Consider the following 22,943-nt stretch of genomic DNA (forward strand, 5'->3'; position numbering starts at 1 on the left):
CGGATGCAGGGGAGGCGGGTTCGTGCCCCAGTCCAGGAGGATCGCACATGCCGCGGAGCGGCTGGGCCCGTGAGCTACAACTACTGAGCCTGCACGTCCGGAGCCTGTGCTCCGCAATGGGAGAGGCCACAACAGTGAGAGGCCCGCGTACCGCAAAAAAAAAAAAAAAAAAAAAAAAAATCCTATCCTTCTATTATTTGTACGATTGTTCCATAAAGAGTGCTTTTGCTTCCTGTCTATACTAGTGGTGTAATGTGTGTCACTAATAGAGAAAAAAATTTAGATTTATAAAGACAGTGTTCATTCAAACTTTTGTACTTTGTACAGAAACCTCTGAGGACTGTAATTCTGTCATTTCATAGCTAAATACAATAGGATCAAAAACATCTTGTTAATACAAATTTAGAGAAACCTAAAACTCAGCAAATGCCAGAACTTCACTAAAACCAAAAGACTGATCTGACTTCACTGTAGGTAATGTAGGTGATGACTATAAATAGGCAGAAGCAGTATGGAAATGTGAGAAAATCTAGACAGTGTAGAGCGCCCTCTATTGCCAACTGAAATAAACTAAGAACGGACTACTGTGGAAGGTGTGACAAAGTTATTTCAGAGCAACCTTCCTCCTGCCAGGGCCTCCTGGCAGGAAACATGGTCCAAAAGGAAGTGTCAATACAGCTGAATTTTTTGCATGTTTTTGATGACAAAATAAAAATAATAACAGATAACATTATTTTCCTGCGCAAGCCATTGAAAAATCCTATGTAAAAATCTAGGGTTTGGTTTTCTTTTCAAAATCTTTTGGATGAGTTCTAGAATTAAACAGAACTAGGCTTGAATTATTGCTCTACTATTTACTATCTGTGACTATAACAATGTTGTTTTCTTACCTCAAATCCTCACCTATAAACAGCAAGGTCCTACTGTATAGCACACGGAACTATATTTAATATCCTGTGATAAACCATAATGGAAAAGAATATGAAAAAGAATATATATATATGTATAACTGAATCACTTTGCTGTATAGCAGAAATTAACACACCACTGTAAATCAACTACACTTCAACAAAATAAATTTTTTAAAAGATCCTCACCTATAAAATAGGGATGATGTCTTCCTCAGAGAGATTGCTGTAAGAATGAAATCAGACTGGATATGGTGCCTCTCATATATCAGACACTTAATAACCATACCTAATCTTCCTATTTCTTTCTACTGATATAGGACCTGACTTTGCTCATTCTCATATTAAACAGTAAACTGGGGGCTTCCCTGGTGGTGCAGTGGTTGGGAATCTGCCTGCTAATGCAGGGGACACAGGTTCAAGCCCTGGTCTAGGAGGATCCCACATGCCGCGGAGCAACTAGTACCGTGAGCCACAACTACTGAGCCTGCGCGTCTGGAGCCTGTGCTCCACAACAAGAGAGGCCGCGATAGTGAGAGGCCCGCGCACCGCGATGAAGAGTGGCCCCCGCTTGCCGCAACTAGAGAAAGCCCTCACACAGAAACGAAGACCCAACACAGCAAAAATTAATTAATTAATTAATAAACTCCTACCCCCAACATCTTAAAAAAAAAAAAAAGTAAACTGACCCCTATGCTTTTCACACAAATAACATATTAATTCTAGTTGTCTCTATTAGCAGGAATGGGGTAAGAGTGTCTTGCTCTCAACTCATACCTAATCCTTTTTTAAAAACATAAAGACAAATGCAAACAGCATGTCAAACTCCCTCTTAACCTCTTTTTACATGAAGCATGATGATATTAAGAAAGATTCTTTTCTTTTTTTTTTTTTTGGCTGCGCTGGGTCTTCGTTGCTGCACACAGGCTTTCTCTAGTTGTGGCGAGCGGGGGCTACTCTTCATTGCGGTGCACGGGCTTCTCATTGCGGTGGCTTCTCTTGTTGTAGAGCACGGGCTCTAGGCACGTGGACTTCAGTAGTTGTGGCACGTGAGCTCAGAAGTTGTGGCTCGCGGGCTCTAGAGTACAGGCTCAGTAGTTATGGCACACGGGCTTAGTTGCTCCGCGGCACATGGGATCTTCCCGGACCAGGGCTCGAACCTGTGTCCCCAGCATTGGCAGGTGGATTCTTAACCACTGCACCACCAGGGAAGTCCCAGAAAGATTCCTTTCTGAGCTTTATGACTGGTATGTCCTCACCAGAAAACCTGTCTTGTCATGTGTATATGGGCTTCCTATTTGGCCAGGAGGAGACATGTAACGCTGCTTCCAGAGGATAAAGAGATTTATCTTCTTTGGTGGCATAGTTTTCTGGGGTCCTAATGTTGAAGTGGTAATCCACAGGCACCAGCTTGTCCACTCAGGAACCAAAGAGGCTATGACGTCACAAAAATCACTCAGTGGACAGAGCTCTTCCTATACCAACCCTCCAAGAATTCCCGCCCATCTTCCTTTCCTTGTATCTCTCTCAGACTATCTGCTACTTATTCTCCTGAGAGAATAGTAGCTATTCTATGGGCTGTGAGCTCAAGGATCATCCAAAAAGTCTCTGTTGGGGGGAGGGATAAATTAGGAGTTTGGGAGTAACAGATACACACTACTATATATAAAATCGATAAGCAACAAGGACCTACCACATAGCACAGGGAACTCTACTCAACATTTTGTAAAACCTATATGGGAAAAGAATCTGTAAAAGAATGTATATGTATAACTGAATCACTTTGCTGTCCACCTGAAATTAGCACAACATTGTAAATCAACTATACTTCAATTAAAAAAAGAATCTCAAAAAATAGTCTCTGTTTCACTAACTTAAGGCTGGAGATTTCCCCCCATATTAATAAATATAATGTGAAAGTGCTAAGTGTCAAAAGACATTTCTTCCTCTAAAAGAGCGATGGAAATGGAAATATTCCAACCCTGTAGTAATGACACTCTGAACTACAACAGAGCAGCAGTTGCACATCTGGCCTTGGTTTTCTTGCTCTCTGGTTTATCTCTGGACAGCTAGCTTGGTTCAGAGCTAGAGCAGAGATAAATTTATTTAAACGAGATCGAATTCAGAGCAACCACAGAAATAGTGATTAATGGTGGAAACTACAAAAAGAGCAGCCACTAGAAGGAAATAAAGATGGACCAGGGGCCAGAATGGTGCACTTTCTTATGGACAGAGCTGGGTCTCAAAGTCACAGTGACCCATTGCGCTATATTGCTCTCCCCAGGTTTTCACTCATCTAAGCTTCTGTAAGCAACAAATAACTGAAATACATGTGCTGCTGCGTTTTCCCATTGATGTGGAAAGAAATCCTTGAAATTCTTCATCTTCCCCGGATCTCAAAACTTACAATCCACCCTCCCAAGGAAGAGGGCCTCTCTTTTTCTGCCTGTCCTTCCTTGTTTTCCAGGCTTACTCGGGGGCCATGGAAACAAGCCACCCAGAGGAGCAAGCCTAGAGATGAAAGTCCAGCCATGTGTTCAATATGTGGGATATTTAAATAAAGCAGCACTGTTTTGGAAACTATAACCTGTTATTTAGAATTTGAACAGGGATTCTTGTTTTAAAGTCTGCAAACAATTCTTCTTTTATAGGACAGCAAGATTCGTCTGTGCATTTGAGAAAAAGGGAACACCAGCCTGGGAGCTTGTGAGGGCCTCCAGCACAGGATCTGACTGCCATCATGTGGCAGCCAGGGCTGTGACCATAGGGACAGAATCCCACCGTGTGGCAGGGCCTCTTCCCAGGGATTCAGAGAACGTGCCTCGGAGAACAGAAGTCTTTCTAGAGTCAACCTCATAAACTCTCCATCCTTATGACTCTGTGTCTGGATGAAAGTTTAATCTCTCTAGTGTGTCTAAGAAAACAAAGCAGGACTACAGTGAAAGGATCTCATAGTAACAACCGGAAAACAAGAGAGAGGACACAGGAATATGGACAGCAGGAACTCTGCACAGGCAAATCCCTGCATGGTCACTTGTTTTTTTCCAGATACTTCCACCTCTATGTGGGTGATCAAAGGCACCAAGAACCCCCGGAAGTTTTTTAATTAGCTCAGTAACACATAACTCTATCATACCAATCAACAGAGTGAGGCAGCTATATACATATTCTCAAATATTTATCATTGGAGTTGACGTTTTCAACTCATGCTTGAATGGTACACAGAACTGAGCATATCTGATATTGGGAGAATTCATAACCTTTTATATTTTGCACACCTAACTGATTAACATCCATGCCACACATTCTGGCTGAGCTAATGCAAACCAGGGATCACTATTTCTTCTGACTAACGTTAAGAAGAAGGTCTAAAAGAGGTGGTTATTTTTTACAATATTCTGCCTGCTTACCTTCTGTGAGATCCAGGTACACACTTAAGCGCGCTGGCTTTAAAGGGCTTTCCTGAGAGTTGATCCCAGTAAGTAACAGAGGCTTTACTGAGACCAGGGTCAGAGAGGCTACTAATAATAATGTCAACAAAAATGTCAGAACTCTGAAAAGGCCATAAAGATTAAGTGCACCTCAATCCACCTTTGGAATATAGTACCTAATGGGTTTAGAGGTTAGAGTAGCTTTCAAAAATAAGCCTAATTTATAACCATAACAATATCTGTTTCGATATGTACTATAACGATTCATAAACAAATAGAAACCCAAAATAAGTGAATCCTGACCAAAAAAAAGATGATTGCCCATGTAATCTACTCTACTTTTTAAATAGAAACAATTGAGGTACAAAAACCCCCAATAAAAACCCTGTAAACTAAACTTGCTCCAGAATGAATCTTTCCATTCAGTAGACGACCAAGCCTATTTTATGAGTAATAGACACTCAAAATGAATATAAATACTATGTCTTTCCCTAGGATCTCACTGGAGAGCAGACAATATGAATTTTTGTATGCATTTAAAAAATATTTTTATATGCATTTTCATGAGATTGCTTATGACACGAGAAAAGGTTTTCTAATACTAAAGCATGGTTATATATCTTTTACAAGAGAAAGCTCTTCTACGTAACTTGGAAGAATTTATAGACGAAAGAAATGTAAATCTTTGCTGAACAAAGAACAGAAACTATCAAGCTTTCATTGCAAGACCTCCAAGGGAAATAACAAAAGTCCACTCTGCAGTGAACCCTTCAGACACAAAACACACTTCAACTTTTAGGCAGCTTCACCTTCAACTTCCTAGGCAGACAGCCTACTGCAACTTGGATTTTCTAGGTAGATGAGCTCATATTAGGCTCTGAGCTGCTGAATCAGTCCTGTGTCCTAGGTAATGAATTTATCCCCTGAAATTTTTTTAAGTAGCAATTCTACATTCTGCAATTCAAGCCATAATTCCCTTATTCTAGTTTCTTGGGAAAGCAGAACTACATGAGATAGTGTTACCAAAGGTACCTGCTTTCTGGACAGTTATTGTACAACCGGAAAATACTGCTTATATTTCTTCAGCAGTCAATGAGAAATGTATTGGTTCCTACAATGACAGAGAGGCCAAGGAGGGAAATTCGTTTCTTCACCTGGTTTCCTCCAGGAATCCCCAAAGAGACATGGAAGATACATTGCAAACCATTCCCTATTCATACTTGGGAGTTAGGGATATAAAACTGTCACATGGCAACTAGGCTTAACAATGGCGAAGAAGAATGGCGTTCTTGCCAAAAATAAGAATCAGTGGTTTAATGGCTAGTTAGAGGCAATCCTAGACACTGAAGTTGACTCAGATGGAAAAGGCTACTTTTCTAATCTCCTCCATGGCTGAAGGGCTTAGAAACTGCCCCAACTAGGAATCCTTCCAAGTTCAAAATCAAAGTTTATGTTTACTACAGTAGGAGAACTCTAAATGTAATGGCATTAAAAGCCAGAAATAAAATAGTAAACTACCTTCTGTAAAACTGCCACAGAGGCCAAAATGTTCTAACACAACAGGCTGACAGGGAGAACACAAAGTACTGAACCACCTTAAAATCTCGTAAAGTGACTCATAAAAGCACTAGAGGGAAGGCTTCCATTGGCCTTTTGCTCTTTTGTTGTATAAAGTCAGGGTGAACTTCAGCCACTGTCCTACTGCTTCTGTTTGGAGACAGTTTAACAACAGCTAACATTTTCTCAGTGCTCCCTATGAGAGGTACTGTGTTAAGCACTGCGTATACTATTATATTTTGCTTTCAAAGCTGCCCACTGAATTTATTACTAGTATTATTTCCATCTATGCATTAGAAAACCAGTGCTTAAGATGGTTAAGTAAAGCTGCTCAACGTCAAACCAAAAGTTACTCTTCGTGCAGGAACGGGAACCTGAGCCAGTCCAAGGCGAAAGCTCAAGTTCACGCCACAGGATACGACCCCTCTGTTGTCAGGGAAGTGTGGACCCCAATGTCAGCTTGTCCATCACAGTTGCCTCCCATATGGACAGAGAGAATCGTTTCCTCCTCATTGAATGGAACACAGGATTGGAGAATCTAATTGGAGATCAACCTTGATTTCTACGGAGAGGGGTTAAAAATGTCATTTTGCAGGGGGTTTCTTTACACATTTAAAAGGAGAAGATAACATTCTGTACTCAAATATGTAGACCAGGCAAACTGCTATTGCTTCTGGCTCTTCCCCTCCAACAACCGCAAGGTGAGAGAGTTATCTGTGGATGTTCTTTTGATAATCCCACCTTCACTGGGTTGTTTCTCTCTGCAAAGAGGTCTAATTACTCCTGCTGCAAATAGAACAAAGCGTGAGTGCCTTCACGGACCGCCTCTGCCCCTCCTGCTTGCCTCTTACCTGCTATCCCTAAATGCCTGGCTCATGTTTGCTGTCCAGAACTCTGATTGGACTGTCTTTGTCACTTCCAATGATTAACTTGATTCAATTCACTATTTACTGAACATCTACCTACAGAGGGCTAAGTGAGGGCTATCAAGGCACCCTAGCCATGGTCACTTTTTTTTAGACAAAAACAGTCTGGAAGAAGAGGTGGGAGTCTCCTGCATCTGGGAGAATGCGGTAAGCACTCCTCTGATGACAGCATGGAGGGATGGATTTACTGCCAGGGTAGGGACAAGGGAAAGACGGATAAAAGAGGCAGATGGTAATTTGTGCTTTAAAAGAAGAGAATTCCAGAAGGTAGAAGTGAGTGGAGAAGGGTGTTCTAGGCAAAGAAGGGCAGATACCAGGAAGAGGAAGGGCTGAAGGTCGGTTCCACGGGCCTCAGGGGGAGGAGAGGTGAGGCAGGGGCTGCAAAGAGGGCCTGGAGGAGCAGGGGGCTGCATAAGGGCACCCCGAGATCACATGTGTTAGCAAGGGGGCTGCTCCACCCAGGTCTCAGAGTACCAGGTGAGGGCCTGGGCTTAGGGAGCCCACAGGCCACGGCCAACCACAAACATGCCATCTGTGGCCTGCGGCATTTCAAAAAAATTAAAATCGACAACATTAAACAAAATAGATTTTTACAGATACATGGGCATTTCTAGCTCCTTGTGGAAAGAACTGGAAAATCTGCTCACCCAGGCCTCCCAAGCTGGCATAAGCACCCTGAAGATAAGAAGCAGCAGCCCTCGGAGGGCAGGACAAATACCCTCCAAAGGACTCAGCACCCAACACCCCCTAGCATTCAACACTGGGCCCACTTCACCTGACTGGGCGCCAGGGAACTGAGGCTGCAGCCCCTGCTGGGGGGATGGTGCAGGGAGTGGGATTTAAGCGTCCCCTGGCCACTTACTTAGCTACTGAGGTTGGGCTTGTTTCTTCATCAGTCTTAGTTTCCTTTCCTGTCAAATGGAGTGAATATCACCTACCTCTGTTTTGTCGGGCAGATGAAATGGGATAATTTAATAGTTAGCACAGTGCTTAGTGCAAAATACATCTTTAATAAGCGATGGCTGCTGCCACCGTAACTATGACAGGAAAACACTTCCTTCAGGGCCAGGAACTGCCAGGACGTTGCTTCCCACAGAAAGACTCAAGGCGCACTGGAACACAGGTGTAAGGTGTTGAGTGCCCTGGCCCTTCCAAGTTACAAATTCCTGACCTGCTGTCATTGTACTTGATCAGCTGTGTGCTGCTCTGATGTGTCTTTACCTCTAGCATTAAAGAAACAGATGGGGCTTCCCTGGTGGCACAGTGGTTAAGAATCCACCTGTCAACGCAGGGGACACAGGTTCAAGCCCTAGTCCGGGAAGATCCACATGCCGCGAAGCAACTAAGCCCGTGGGCCACAGCTACTGAGCCTGCGCTCTAGAGCCCATGAGCCACAACTACTGAAGCCCGCGTGCCTAGAGCCCGTGCTCCACAACAAGAGAAGCCACCGCAGCAAGAACCCCGCGCACCGCAACAAAGAGTAGCCCCCGCTCGCCGCAACTACAGAAAGCCTGCACGCAGCAACCAAGACCCAACTCAGCCAAAAATAAAATAAAATTAAAAATTAAAAAAAAAAGTAACGGATGACACATGCACACAGGTATGTTAATGCAGGGATTAACATATTCAAATTCAACCAGCTTGCTTGCTGTCATCCTATTTTAGCACAAGTTTTCTTTCATACAACCAATTCGAAAATACCCAAACCGTCACTACAACACGCGCCCCCATGGAAGCCAAGGCTCACTACAAATCCAAGAAATTAGCCTCCCGTGCGTGGGTGGCATGGCTTTCAACGTCTCTGAGCCTGAGGAGGAGCGTGAGGCTATTGGAATATCTACCATAAGCCTGTCAGACAGCAGCTGAAATCCAGAAGATCATCTGACTCTACAGAGGACTGAGCCATTTCTTCTGAGCATGAATTAAACAGATGGCGTCCCCGTAAGTGCTTTTCCAGAACTGCCCCGGGAACAGCTTCAACGCTCTAATTTTGCTAAGTGAAGTGACTAGAGTTTTGTGCTCGAGCATCAAACAGGAAGCACCATACATCTCCTATGACCAAATGGGCCACTGAAAGGCCACGGTACTCCAGAACAAAGTCCCCTCTAAAGGACTAACTTATTTCAAAGAGTAACAGTACAGAGGACATGTATATTCTCAAGTAATAGTCTACACATACGATAGCAGACATGTATATTATTTTTTATCTTTAGGCACAAGAAAGAGATGTGCATGGCTACGGGCCATTCTTTCCTAGAACTCTTAACACCAATGCCCTGTCAAACCACCTTGGGGAAAGAGCAGGGAGTCAAGCACTTAGAACTTAGCATGTGGTGCTGGGGGACCAAGACCTTGTCCATCGGAACATTCACATACAAGAAATATAAGAGACAGAAAGGGACATTTATAAAAGAGAGCTGCTTTTATAAAATTTGATCATTATTCTCTTTAAAGAAGCACAGTCATTCATTCAATTGCCATTTAACCAGAGTCCTCAGGTGTCATCTGCCGATTTTTGTTGCCCGGCATCCATCCACCCAGCTCCAAATTTCCCACAGAAGAGCTGCCCCCATGCATTCTCAGAGGGAACCTGTCCGGCTCTGGGTATGAACACAAACCCCAGCCAAGTACTTGCCTTGGTAATCGGGCTCAGGGTTCCAGGTGGCCCAGTCAGAACGAAGGAGATACAGAGTGAGACTTAAATTGGGGTTTATGGGAAAGAAGCATCTTATCCCCAGTGGACATGAGTGAGAGAAGACATAAGTGGGGGTGCTGCAGACATCTTTTGACTGTCAGGGTGAAATGTTTGAGAGTGATGTCAAAACAGAGCAATGGGAGGGTGACGGAGAAAGAGAAACCACACCCTTGAAGACATCTACCCAAAACGTCTCCGTTACCTGGCCCCCAAATTCCCATTTTGGTGAAGCCTGTTGGACTTGGATTTCTCTCATGTGTAAAAGAAAGGGTCTAACTGCTCTATGTACGTGAAGAGGCAGATCTAGGAAAGTAATGACATGCTGGGACTCCTCTAAGCCACAGGGCTTGACAAGAAAGCTCAGCACAAACACATTCGGTGCTGTCCAGCAGTGCCCAAACCTACCCTGGCCAAAAGCTCTTTCACCAGAGTAAATGCACCGTGGCAAAGCTAAGCCCAGGCAGGTCTCAAAACGGAGGGCAAGTTAAACAAAAAAGAGCTCTAACATGGGAAAGAAATGCAGAGGAAACAAAAGAAAGCAAGAGTTGGAGGAAAACTAATAAAGAGAGAGAAATTAAGGGGAGAAAGTGAGTTAATGGTGTCTCTTGGTGAGGCATGGTCTAAGGAGGCGGGACTTATTGAAAACCCTACAGGCACTCTCTTTCATTCTTATCTGCACACTGTGTATTTTTAGTTTTTTAAGGCTCTGGATACGTGGTCTTATTCTAACTGGCATTACCGGCAAAAGCAGTTCAAGTATCTTCCTCAGGGAAAAGTGTAGTCCATTTATCTGGGAAAATAAACATTAAAAAGCCATGTAAATTTATTTGGGGATAAAATAGAAGGCGTGTTTTTGTTCCAAATTTGGTTTAAAAACACTACAGCTTTCAACTGAGGATTGCAGAATAACAGGACAGCTTTTCAAGCTGTGCTCTCATGTAATTATTTTGTCTGAAGAAAGCTGTCACCTTAGATGACTGAACCCATCAAACCACTATAAAAAAATGTCTCAGAGGCTGGAACTAAGATGGGGGTGGCAGACTGCTCTCTCCTCTTGGGTCTCCGCTGGCATGAGCGTTTTGCATGCTTTCTGGCTGGAGAAGGAGAATTTTGTTGTGTCTGTTTTGATTGGAACTTGGGTACCTGAGGGAGACAGAGGAACAGTGGAAGGCATGTGGGTGATGGAGGCGGTGCCTATCTCCCCCTCCAGGACTGACTCTGGACCCGAGCAGGCTGCTTCAGGGTCGGCGCCCAGGTTGGGTGGTGAGGCGAGGAGAGCTATCACTTAGTGCACCCATCAGCTCTACCATGACGGCTGACACCAGCATTCCTGAGAAGGTGAGAAGCAGCAGGGGTGACCAGAGGATACCCTAAAAGGCTGCCACATGCCAGAACCCCACCTGGAAGCCAGACTGCAGGGGCAAGAACAGACTTTGTACTAGGCACACTGGACGCTCCCTTTGAACTTCCCAGGCATACCTGGTAAGGAAACTTTGACCTTACGAAGGAACACTGCACCCCAGAATCTGGAAGTAGGGTTCCTGTAACTCCCTTGACCCTCTCCAGGCGTGAAGCCTAAGGCATCCCCGTGACATCACACAAGTCTTCCATACATCCTCAAATAGGCTACACCGCTAGAGAAATGTACGTGAAAAGTCTCTCCTCCCTTACTCAGAGCAAGCCACTGAGGCCCGGCCCTGTGGGTTATCCTCGAAGAATCTTGAAGTCCAGGACGAAGGATGAATTCGGTCCACCACTGATAGGATTTACAGCTTGCCCTACGCCACCATTAATCCACGTACGTTCTGGAGACGCAAGCGAATTCAATATCAACTTAATTAACGTGATCAGGAAAGTTACTCAACACACACCAAAGGAGAAGAGAAAGGATGTTTAGATCATCTATCTACAAAAGAGCCTGTCAGCGCAGATGAGAACTAACCACATCTCTAGTCCGCTCCTTGAGACGAATTCAATAACGCGTTCTTCAGCTGCATCACCACCTTTCCCATAACTGTCTGCACAGGGTTCCCCTCTACTTATGCCGACGTGTTATATCCACTTTTGGAAGTGGCTGCTATGAAAGGGGTTCTGTTTATTTTCAATTATTCTACAATATCTGATTTTCTTTTTCTTTCACGTGAAACCCACATGCTTTGCCGCCTACAGAGGGATTATCACATTCATTCTACACCAGGATCTTCACTTCATTTACACTCAGAGTCAGTTGCATGTAAGTTGCTGGGGGCAGCAACGCGACACCTTCCCCAACCAGAAAACAAGCCCCACTTACCCAGCGTGAGAGAAGCCGTCATAATTTGATGGCTGATGCTGGAAAGGGCCTTCTTTCTGATTTCCAGACTTTAAGTAACAGGATTTAATTTCCCCTGCAAAATTTCGGCAAAGAACGTTACACAGTTATTTGTATATGATCATTTCCGGGTATACTTTTTCCAAGTTAGAGGGAACTCCTTTTGGACTATTTTAAGGATAACTGTTGGTAGTCTAGGTCCATTCTTTGTATTTCTCCACAGCATGTGTAACTTAGCTAAGAAAATTGTGACGTACTTTCTGATAATATGCTTAGACAAGTTTGACTCAGTTACTTATTTTTCATTGACGTATAGTCGATTCACAGTGTTGTGTTAGTTTCAAGTGTACTGCAGAGTCAATCAGTTATACATATATATACATTCTTTTTCAGATTCTTTTCCATTAGAGCTTATTACAAGATACTGAATATAGTTCCCTGTGCTATAGAGTAGGACCTTGCTGTCTATCTATTTTATGTATCATAATGTGTATCTGTTAATCCCAAACTCCCAATTTATCCCTGCCTGCTTTTCCACTTTGGTAACCATAAATTTGTTTTCTATGTCTGTGAGTTTGTTTCTGTTCATTTGTGTCATTTTTTCAGATTCCACATATAAGTGATATCACATGACTCAGTTACTTATTACTTAATTGCCTTTCATCGATTAATTTGTACCATTTCTAATCCCCTTCTGTATATTCTTTTCAACGCATTTCTTTTGTATATTCTCTTCATGTGTCAGGATGATCTCTGTATGCTGTAACTGGGTTTTTTGTGGGGTTTTTTTGTATCACGTGCAAAAGAGGCTTATTAAGTGTGTGGTTTTGATCGGTGGACCACGAGGGGCCATCCCAACCTTTGAATTTGCAGATGAGCATTGGCACAGCTGCTGACTGGTATGTCAGCCCGGTAATGAGGAAAAGAAAGACATGGAATTAATTTGTGGAGTTAAATTAGCCTGCTAAAGTGGTTCAGGGTTCTGAGGTGTAAACGGTCTCTCCCCAGAAGAGGTTTTAGGCGTACTTTCTTCAGGTGACAGGGAAGCATAATTAACCTCGTCTGTCATGAGCAGCTGCAACGGAGTCTGCAGTGCTGGACCTCAACTTCAAGGTGGTACCCCCAAAAGAAACATTCACAATGACAACCACGGCTCCTCTGGAGGCTTTGATAGAAGTGCTAATGTTGTTCTTCATAATGTAAAAGTCTCTTTGTATTTCTGCAGATGCAAAAGCACTTCAAACTATAAACTACTGATCTATATAGAGAGGGTAATATATGATTTATTATCCAAACCAGGATCCTCGTGAGAGTAGAATAATAAGTTTACATTGATCTATAAGGGACTTAACCCAAGACCCGACCTACAAAAACTAAGACCTATACCCCTTATCTCAGGAACCTTGAATTTGCCATTTAATGGTTCTTCCTTCCTTTCCTTCTTTCTCTCTTTCTTTCTTTCTTTTTCTTTCTTCCTTCCGTCCTTCCTTTCTATTACTTTTTAAAATCTTGTTTATAACAAGGTATTAAAAATATATCAAGGTCAGATTTTCAACATATATCTAACGAATATTTCTTAGGTGCTGGGCATTACCTCCCCAAAGTTTACAACTGTGAGGGAGAAAATGTCACTAATCAAATTATTGGAAGTCAATAAACAATTAGAAGCTGTAACAGTCTCAAAGAAGGAAAAGGATAGGGTGTTAGGAGAGCAAAAGAGCACAGGAACCTGATTAAACCTGGGAAATCCAGGAAAGGTTCTCCTGAAGAACTTTCTTTAGAATTGAGACCCGAAGGATAAATGGCACAATGTGGGCACAGGGACACGGTATGTGCAAAGGCCCTGAGGCAGGAGGGCGCACACTCTGTTCTAAGAACATTGTCTGTCAGCAAGCAGAACTAAGCCTTCCCGTTCCAGGCTAGTACAGGTATCCCCCGCTTTTGGTAAGTTCGCTTTACGCCACCTCATTTTTTACGAAAGACCTACCTTCGTACATGTTTTTGCTAACTGAACGAAATCCGAAAATTTTTTCTGCTTCTAAAAGGCTAAAAGTGAAACGAGCATTCAGGTTTGTTTTGCAGTGACTTATACAGCCAGCGCACACCCCAAGCAATAAGAGTAGCATCACCAAGCTCCCTCCCCAGGAACTATACCCAGTATCTCAGCATCAAGCTGCCATGGCTTTGAATTAGGACCATCTGTGTCTTACATTGATGTATTTTTGGCATCCTTAGCTAACTGCCTCTTTGCTTTACACCATTTCAGTTTAGGAAAGATCTCGTAGGACCACTCTACTTTTAGATAGAGGGGAAACCTGTCCTCAGGCTAAGAGACCACATGGGACCTTGAGAAAGCTGCCAGCCTTCCCCCTTCTACGTCATGAGTCAAGAGCTCTAAAGACTTACCATGTTCATCAATAAAGACATGCATCGCATCCACAGACATCTCATCTTGCACACATGTTTCTGGCCCACTGATGACTTGCAACACAGAACTATCTTGTTGGGAAGTTACCCTGTAGATTATCTGCCTTTGTCTACGGCCCTGGAAACTTAACATATATAAAAATTTCAAAAACAATGTGGAACACCTCCTTACCCTTAACAAAGCATTAAAAGCAGCAGCCAGTAAATGAGGCTGCACCAGCATGAAGCTATATAAGTAAGTTATCCTTACAGAGTCGGGATCTTGGCAGGCTCAGAGAGCCCGGGGCTGGTGCTGGTGTGCTCTTGACTTTGCATGTCTGGTTTTCCTTGCTTGGCATTGGGTCCACTGGGTTTCTCACTTTCTAGGATTTCCTCCTTCTTCTCCTGGGAACAGTTATCTGAAAAACATTGCTTTATGTGTTAACATAATACTAAATAAGATATTAAGGTGAAAATACTTGGAAACAAGTTACCAAAACTGAAGCAACAATAGATAGAAAATCTAAATATCTCCTATGAATTCAGAATAAATACATTTTAAATCAATTAAATAAATTTTAGTTAAATAAATTTTCATCTTACTAATTATGAAAGTACCAAAATATTTTTGAAAAACAGAAGTGTGTATGTGTCAGACACATGTTATTTAGACATATACAAATACCATCACTTTACATATGGATTCAAGGACTCCCTTATAATACTCCAGTGACCACTGGCTTACCCAGTTGAAAATCACCCTTTTGGCTAACTTAGTCCTGAAAGGTTCATAACTCATACATGAACAGCATCGATGAAAAAAATTGCATTAAATACCCTGGCGATTTTGGAGTAAAGTCTCATTTTGCATTTTAAAGCCTCATCAGTCTTTCCTTCTCACTCATTCTCAAAATCTACATTTTCAAGCTGAAGGTAGAATTGGCCTCTTCATAAAGTAGATGCTCATTAAGGATACCTGACTTTGAACCAAACCTTGGCACTATGGAGGACTCAGGGAGATACTATGCCTACTCCTTTCCCTGAGAATATTTTAAGATGAATTAGAATTCCAAGATCAATAGGTATACATGGGGTTTTTGAATTTTTAGTATCCTCTTTAAATAATGGACCAAAACAAGGGTCTTAGATTACACCATTATGCAAAGTGGAATGACCCCTGAGGGTCAGCCGTCCTTATCGAAAGACACACCCAATGGCCACTTTTAAGGTCACAATGTCCTCTGTATTCCCATGACCAAAGATACCAATAGCTATCGTCTTCTGCAAAAATTTTTGCCTGAGAGAAGAACACGATTGAGGGGCGTGAACCCACAGGCTCTTTCAAGACATGCCATTCACTAAGCCCACCAAGATCTGTCTCAAAAGAGGAAGTGGGGTCTAAATCACATCATCATGTGGACAACAAAGTTCTTCATCCTTGGACTTGAAGTACTTAGAGAAAAACATTACTGGCTTCCAAGTGAGTCCTGAAGATAAATATTCCCAGTGCATCTGTGAAAGGATTAGAATTTCTGTGGTACAAAAATGTTTGCCTTTCATTTGACAGCTTGTCAGGATAGAAGTTTTCACAGTTTTCAAGAAACACATTTGTGAGAAAGTGCTATCATAACAAATAGCTTTAGCCAGTGATCACGTCGCGTAAAAACTGCAGGGAGGCACGTTTAGACAGCTCTACCTTCTGACACTACACGTATGGGGACTCACCCATTCACGTCGCTTTTAATACCTTAGTCTCTCCTCCCCTTAAATGGGCACAATACATATGTCAACCTATGGGTTATTTTTTTTCTTTTTCCCTTTAAAAATACACGTTTATAGGAATTTTCTGTTTCTAAAAATAGTACACATGAATGCCATGTAATTTAAAACTAGAGAAAAGGAAAAAAATCTTAAATTACTCTTAACCCCACCATGCTGATACAGGAGCCAATATAATACATATCACACCAGTATTTTGTTCTAGGCATCATTTTTTTTTTCAAAACTCAAGTCATAATACAGATGTTGATTTATAACTGTTCTATTTGACTTAAAGTATTGTAAATATTTAATGACATTAGATATTCTTCTACATCATTTACATCATCTTAAAATGGAAGTCATATAATATTACATTAATATAATATAGTTTACTAAACTAAACAGAACAGTTAGAAAACAAACGTTTTATAGCTGCTCTCTTTATCTTAAAGTTTATAAATATTTAATTACATGAGATATTCTTCTACATGATGCAAAAATTAAAGTATATACTACATTTAAAAGTATGATTTATTAAATTAGACCCTTACTGTTATGAATTTAGAGTCTTTCAATTTTTCTATACTACAGATAATTCTTCAATAATCATCTTCACGTGCATCCAGGCCAACAGCCTGCAATCACACCCAAAGCCTTCCTTTCTTCCACTACAAAGCTTTGCCACTCCTCTGCCTGCCTTGGAGTCACTGCCAAAATGCTGGTGGCTGACTCTCGCTGTAGCAAGCTCTGAATAATAGCCTTACTTCTTCTCATTTGAGCAGTCTTTGTTTACTTCCACAAAGTAAAATAAAGCTGTATCAAAAGACAACAAAAACTTGGCTTTAAACACTGTTGATAAGGGTGTGGTTTTCCATAACCTCAAATTCTAGAATATCCCCAAGACCCAAAGATAATCTAAAAGCCTTTGTGGAGATGACCTGAGTTGGAAATAAGAGCACCATAGAGGGCTTCCCTGGTGGCACAGTGGTTAAGAATCCCCCTGCCAACGCAGGGGACATGGGTTCGAGCCCTGGCCCGGGAAGATCCCACATGCCGCACAGCAACTAAGCCCGTGCGCCACAACTACTGAGCCTGCACTCTAGAGCCCGCGAGCCACAACTACTGAGCCCACGCGCCTAGAGCCCATGCTCCGCAACAAGAGAAGCCACTGCAATGAGAAGACCGCGCACCACAACCAAGAGTAGCCCCCGTTCACCGAAACTAGAGGAAGCCCGCGCACAGCAACAGAGATCCAATGTAGCCAAAAATAAATAAATAAATTTATTTAAAAAAAACAAAAAAAAAGAGTAACATAGCGAGATCTGGACAACTACATGTAAAAGAAAAAGATTAGAACATTTTTTCACACCATAAGCAAAAATAAGCTCCAAATGGATTAAAGACCTAAATGCAAGATCAAAAAACAAAAAACTCCCAGAAGAAAACATAGGCAGAACACTCTTTGACATAAATCGTAGTATTATTGTTTGCATGTTTCCTAAGGCAAAGGAAACAAAAGCAAAAACAAACAAATGGAACTAATTAAAGTTAAAAGCTTTCCTACAAATAAAAAAAAAGCTTTTGTACAGCAAAGGAAACCATTGTCAAAACAAACAGACAACCTAATTAATGACTGGGAGAAAATATTTGTAAATAATATGACCAATAAGGATTTAATATCCAAAATATATAAACAGTTCATACAAATCAATATCAAGAAAACAAATCAACCCGATTTAAAAAATGGGCAGAAGAGGCGAATAGACATTTTTCTAAAGAAGACATAAAGATGGGCAACAGGCACATGAAAAGATGCTCAACATCGCTAGTCATCAGAGAAATGCATATCAAAACCACAATGAGACGTTACCTCACACCTGTCAGAATGGCCATCACCAAAAAGTCTACAAATAATACATGTTGGTGAGGATATGGAGAAAAGGCAACCCTAGTACTTGTTGGTGGTAATGTAAACTGGTACAGCCACTATGGAGAACAGTATGGAAATTCCTCAAAAAACTGAAAATAGAACCATCATATGATCCAGCAATCCCACTCCTGGGTATATATCTGAGGAAAACAAAACCACTAATTTGAAAAGGTATTCACAGCATCAGTGTCTACAATAGCCAAGACATGTAAGCAACCTAAGTGTCCATCAACAGGTGAATGGATAAAGAAGATGTGGTACAGATATTTACAATGGAATACTACTCAGCCACAAAACGGAATGAAATTTTGCCATTTGCAACAAAATGGATGGACTTGTAGTTATTATGCTTAGTGAAATAAGTCAGACAGAGAAAGACAAATACTGTATGTTATCACATATATGTGGAATCTAAAAAATAAAACTAGTGAATATAACAAAACAGAAACAGACTCACAGATATAGAGAACAAACTAGTGGTTACCAGTGGGGGGAGGGGGGGGGGGAAGGGCAAGACAGGGGTAGGGGGTTAAGAGGTGCAAACTACTATGTTTAAAATAAATAAGCTACAGGATATATTGTAAAGCACAGGCAATATAGCCAATATTTTACAATAAGTTTAAATGAAGTAAATCTTTAAAAATTATAAATCACTCTGAAGCTACCGGAAGTAAATATAATATTGTAAATCAACTATATTTCCATTTTAAAAAGTAGGAGGGAGGAGAGTAATTCCCAGGACAATAAGAAGAGCAAATGTTTGGTAATTTTTAAAACTTAAATTTAGGTCAGCCGGCGGTCGAGTTAGGCCTAAGCAGCACCTGGAGCCCCTCGCACTGTCCTCTGCGGGGGAATCTCCATAGAGACGGTGACATACACAGAGGCGGGGGTCCGCGGGAGGCTGCCAGACCGGAGCCAGGTCCTCGGCCTCTGTCGCCGCCACCCCCTTCCCTGCCGCCAGCGCTCGTTCTCTCTCCGCTCCTGCTCGCAGCCCCGCGATTCCCGGTGTGCCTGTGCCCCGCTGTGTGGGCGGCGCGTGCGTACTTTTGGGCTGCGGCCGGGCGCGCGGGGGCTTTAGGGCCGTCTCTGCCTCTCCCGCCCCGGAGGGGGAAGCCGCGGAGGCTCACGCCATGGCCTCGGGAGCTGGAGGCATAGGAGGGGGCGCTGGCGGCAAGATCCGGACTCGGCGTTGCCACCAGGGGCCAGTTAAACCTTACCAGCAGGGGCGACAGCAGCAGCAGCAGGGCATTCTCAGCAGGGTCACAGAATCTGTTAAGAATATTGTGCCAGGATGGCTACAAAGATACTTCCACAAGAATGAAGGTGTATGTAGCTGCTCAACAGGCACCAGAGAGGTGGCACAGTGGCCGGAAAATAGGGAAGATGACCATATAATACATGCTGGTGAGGAGAACCCTCACATTCATGATGGGAGAATCCCTCCTGTGCCACCAGTCAGTAATACAGAAGGACCCTCAACGACTAGTACTGCTTCAAATTATCCAGATGTATTAACAAGGCCTTCTCTTCACCGGAGCCATCTGAATTTCTCCATGTTGGGATCTCCTGCAGTACACTGTCAGCCCTCCACATCTTCGGCATTCCCAACTGGCAGTTCTGGATTTTCCCTCGCAAAGGAAATTATAGATGCTACCTCTCAGCATGATGATGGTAACATCTCAACCACCAGCGGTTTTTCTTCAAGAGCTTCTGATAAAGATATAGCTCTTTCAAAGAACACTTCAGTGCCACCTCTGTGTTCTCATTCGCTCTCAAAGCACACTGCCACCAGCTCAAAAAAACCAGCATTCAATTTGTCTGTCTTTGGAACACTTTCTCCTTCACTTGGGAATTCTTCAGTTCTTAAAACAAGTCAGCTTGGACATTCTCCTTTTTACCCTGGAAAAACGACATATGGTGGGGCAGCAGCTGCTGGAAGACAGTCTAAACTACAAAACACACCCTACCAGGCACCAGTCACAAGACAGATGAAAGCTAAGCAACTGAACACACAATCCTATGGTGTGACTAGTTTAACAGCTCGGAGGATACTGCAGTCTTTAGAGAAGATGTCAAGCCCTCTACTGGATGCAAAAAGAATTCCGTCTGTTTTTTCCTCTCCTCTGAATTCCCCTCTTGATAGGAGTGGGACAGACACCACCACAGATTTTCAGGCCAGAAGGGAAAAGGTGGACTCTCAACCACCCCCTGTTCAGAGACTCATGATTCCGAAGCCAGTTTCCAGAGCAGCAAATCGAGCAGTTTACTTTAAACCAGCTCGGACCCCGTCTGGTGAATTAAGGAGGACTAGTCAAAGAATAGGTAAAAAGCGCAGTACTGGATAAGAAAACAGCATGACACCAGGGCAAAGTAGAGAACAACGAGAAAGCGGCTCTTCTTACCCAGATTGCAGTGTGTCTGCAGCCAATGGTTTGTCTTCCGGAGGAGGTGGTGGAGGTGGGAAGATGAGGCGAGAGAGGACGCGCTTTGTGGCATCTGAACCTCAAGAGGAGGAGGAAACGGAAGTCCCGGTATTACCGAAAAACTCTCTACCCATCACCGGTTCTTCAGTGCCTACCTTCAGTTTTAGTTCTTCTGTGATCACAACTTCCTCTCCATCACCCACTAGTCCTTCACAATCATTAACAAACCAGGTACAAATGACCTCTCCAAACAGCACTGGCAGCCCCTTGTTCAGATTTTCATGTCCAATCATAAAATCTACTGAGGCAGATGTACTATACCTCCCTCATCTATCCTGTTACAATTAGGACTAATCTAAGTCATACTTAAGTTAGTTAACATGTCTCTTGAATTTACTTTAATCTAGAAAAGTTGCAAGTTTTTATGTCCCACAATTGGATTTACATTTAGTGTGCCCTTCTTCAGCTCCATTTCAGTTTGGGGTGTCTAGTCTTGGGCAGCAAGAAAAGAAAGAAGAACCGCCTAAAGCTCCATCTGCAGCCTTTAGCTTCGATTCAGGTGTCATTAACCCTCCCCCTGCTGCTGCTGACACCACAGCGACCTCTGAGAGCCAGAGCAGCTTCAGGTTTGGAACCACGGACACCAAGAGCGCCTCAGTAGCTCCTTTCACGTGTCAGACGTCAGAAGCAAAAAAAGAAGAATCCCCTGCCTCCAAAGGAGGGTTCACTTTTGGCAGCGCGGAGCCTGCCCCCCCTGCCACCTGCCTCGTTTGCTCTGGGAAGGACAGAAGAGAAACAGCAAGAGCCTGTCACGTCTACATCTCTAGTGTTGAGGCAAAAAGCCGACAGTGAAGAGCCAAAGCGTCCACCAGTGTTTTCCTTTGGGAACTCAGAGCAAACCAAAGACGAGGGTTCTTCCAAGTCAACCTTTAGTTTCAGTTTGGCAAAACCACCTGAGAAGGAATCTGAACAGCCAACGAAGGCCACTTTTGCTTTTGGAGCTCGAACCAGTACTACGGCTGATCAAGGTACAGCAAAGCCAGTTTTTAGTTTCTTGAACAACAGTTCCTCTAATTCAAGTACACCAGCCACTTCAGCTGCTGGTGGCATATTTGGTAGTTCCACCGCGTCCTCCAGCGCGCCTGCGGCTGCCTCTGTGTTTGGACAGGCCAGCAGTCCTGTGAGCAGCTCTGCCTTTGGGGACTCTGCCGAATCCGGTACATCTCAGTCTTTGCTGTTTTCTCGAGAGAGCAAACCAGCAACCACGTCGAGCGCGGGCACAGCTGTCGCCCCATTTGTCTTTGGTCCGGGTGCCAGCAGCAGTGACACTGCCGCCTCTGGTTTCAGCTTTGGAGCTCCCACCACATCGAGTTCTGCAGGACCCTCCTTTGTATTTGGCACTGGACCTTCGGCACCATCTGCCAGTCCAGCGTTCGGTGCTAACCAGACCCCAACGTTTGCACAAAGTCAGGGTGCCAGCCAGCCTAACCCCCCACGCTTTGGATCTGTATCATCTTCAGCAGCACTGTTTTCTGCTGCTTCTCAGCCTGCGCCACCTACTTTTGGGACAGTGTCAAGCAGTAGCCAGCCTCCCGTGTTTGGACAGCAGCCTGGTCAGTCTGCATTTGGCTCTGGGACAGCTCCTAACTCCAGTTCTGTTCTCCAGTTTGGCAGCAGCGCTACAAATCTCAACTTCACAAAAAATAATGCATCAGGAGTGTTCACGATCGGTGCAAATGCCAGCACACCTGCAGCCTCAGCCCAGCCCTCTGGCTCGAGGGGCTTTCAGTTTAGCCAGTCTCCATCGGCGTTTACTGTGTGGTCAAGTGGGAAAAACTCATTCTCTTCTTCTGCAACTTCAGTTTCTGGTCGCAAGATAAAGACTGCTGTTAGACGCAGGAAATAAAGGTCTTGATGGTGTTCTATACACTGTTTAAACAACAGCTGGTGCCCTACTTTCAGATTCTGGATTGTACTATGTGCTGGGTTATCTGAAGTCAGATCTTTAATTTTGGAATTTTCCTCCTTTTTTCTTTACAGAAGCCCCAACTTCACCTCTCCCACTCCCTTTCAAAAAAATAATAGCTAGACTGGTGACTGATTCTCCAGCAAAAATGTTTTATGATCCAGCAAATTATTCACTGATTTTCTGAGAAATTCTGTATAGATTAGAGGATGTTGAAATAAATGGTTTCTATGCTGAGTTTGTGCTGGTGTATGTGTGAAGTGAGTTGGGTGTATTGTGCACTAAACTTTTCTGACAGAGGAAGCCTGATTAAAGAATGGTCCATGCTAAGGACTTGTTAGATCTAGTTCGTTCTCCATTTAATAATTATATGCTATTTCTATACGGGCATTCATCTGACTATCACGTGTCTTGCCTTTTTCATTATTTTATTATGAAACTTATGTAAACACAGTTTTGTTTCTGTACTTGTTTGGCATAACATAAACCTGTGAACTTGAAATTTTAATTTTGTGTTAGAAAGGCTTTTTTGTTGTTTAGTCTTGTCTCAGGTTTTATTGTGTAAATCCCATTATTCAAAGGTGCCTAAATCCATTTGGAAATCTTTAAAAAAAAAAAAACTGGGGGGC

General features: G+C 43.0%; 2 protein-coding genes across 2 annotated transcripts in view; one reads left to right on the forward strand and one right to left on the reverse strand.

The window, feature by feature from the left end:
- PCNX2 (pecanex 2) overlaps positions 1 to 22,943 on the reverse strand; it is a 302,561-nt gene that overhangs the window by 194,930 nt on the left and 84,688 nt on the right. The window contains 3 exon segments of the mRNA XM_055081202.1: positions 11,811 to 11,904; positions 14,235 to 14,501; positions 14,504 to 14,653. Coding sequence (XP_054937177.1) covers positions 11,811 to 11,904; positions 14,235 to 14,501; positions 14,504 to 14,653 — 511 coding nt within the window.
- Positions 18,416 to 20,831, forward strand: LOC112062504 (nuclear pore complex protein Nup153-like). Its single transcript, XM_055080826.1, is given in 2 exon segments — positions 18,416 to 20,666; positions 20,669 to 20,831. Coding segments are annotated over 2 exon segments (1,650 nt in total). The 5' UTR covers positions 18,416 to 19,055; the 3' UTR covers positions 20,708 to 20,831.

This window comes from Physeter macrocephalus, chromosome 20, assembly GCF_002837175.3.
Source record: "Physeter macrocephalus isolate SW-GA chromosome 20, ASM283717v5, whole genome shotgun sequence".
NCBI lineage: Eukaryota > Metazoa > Chordata > Mammalia > Artiodactyla > Physeteridae > Physeter > Physeter macrocephalus.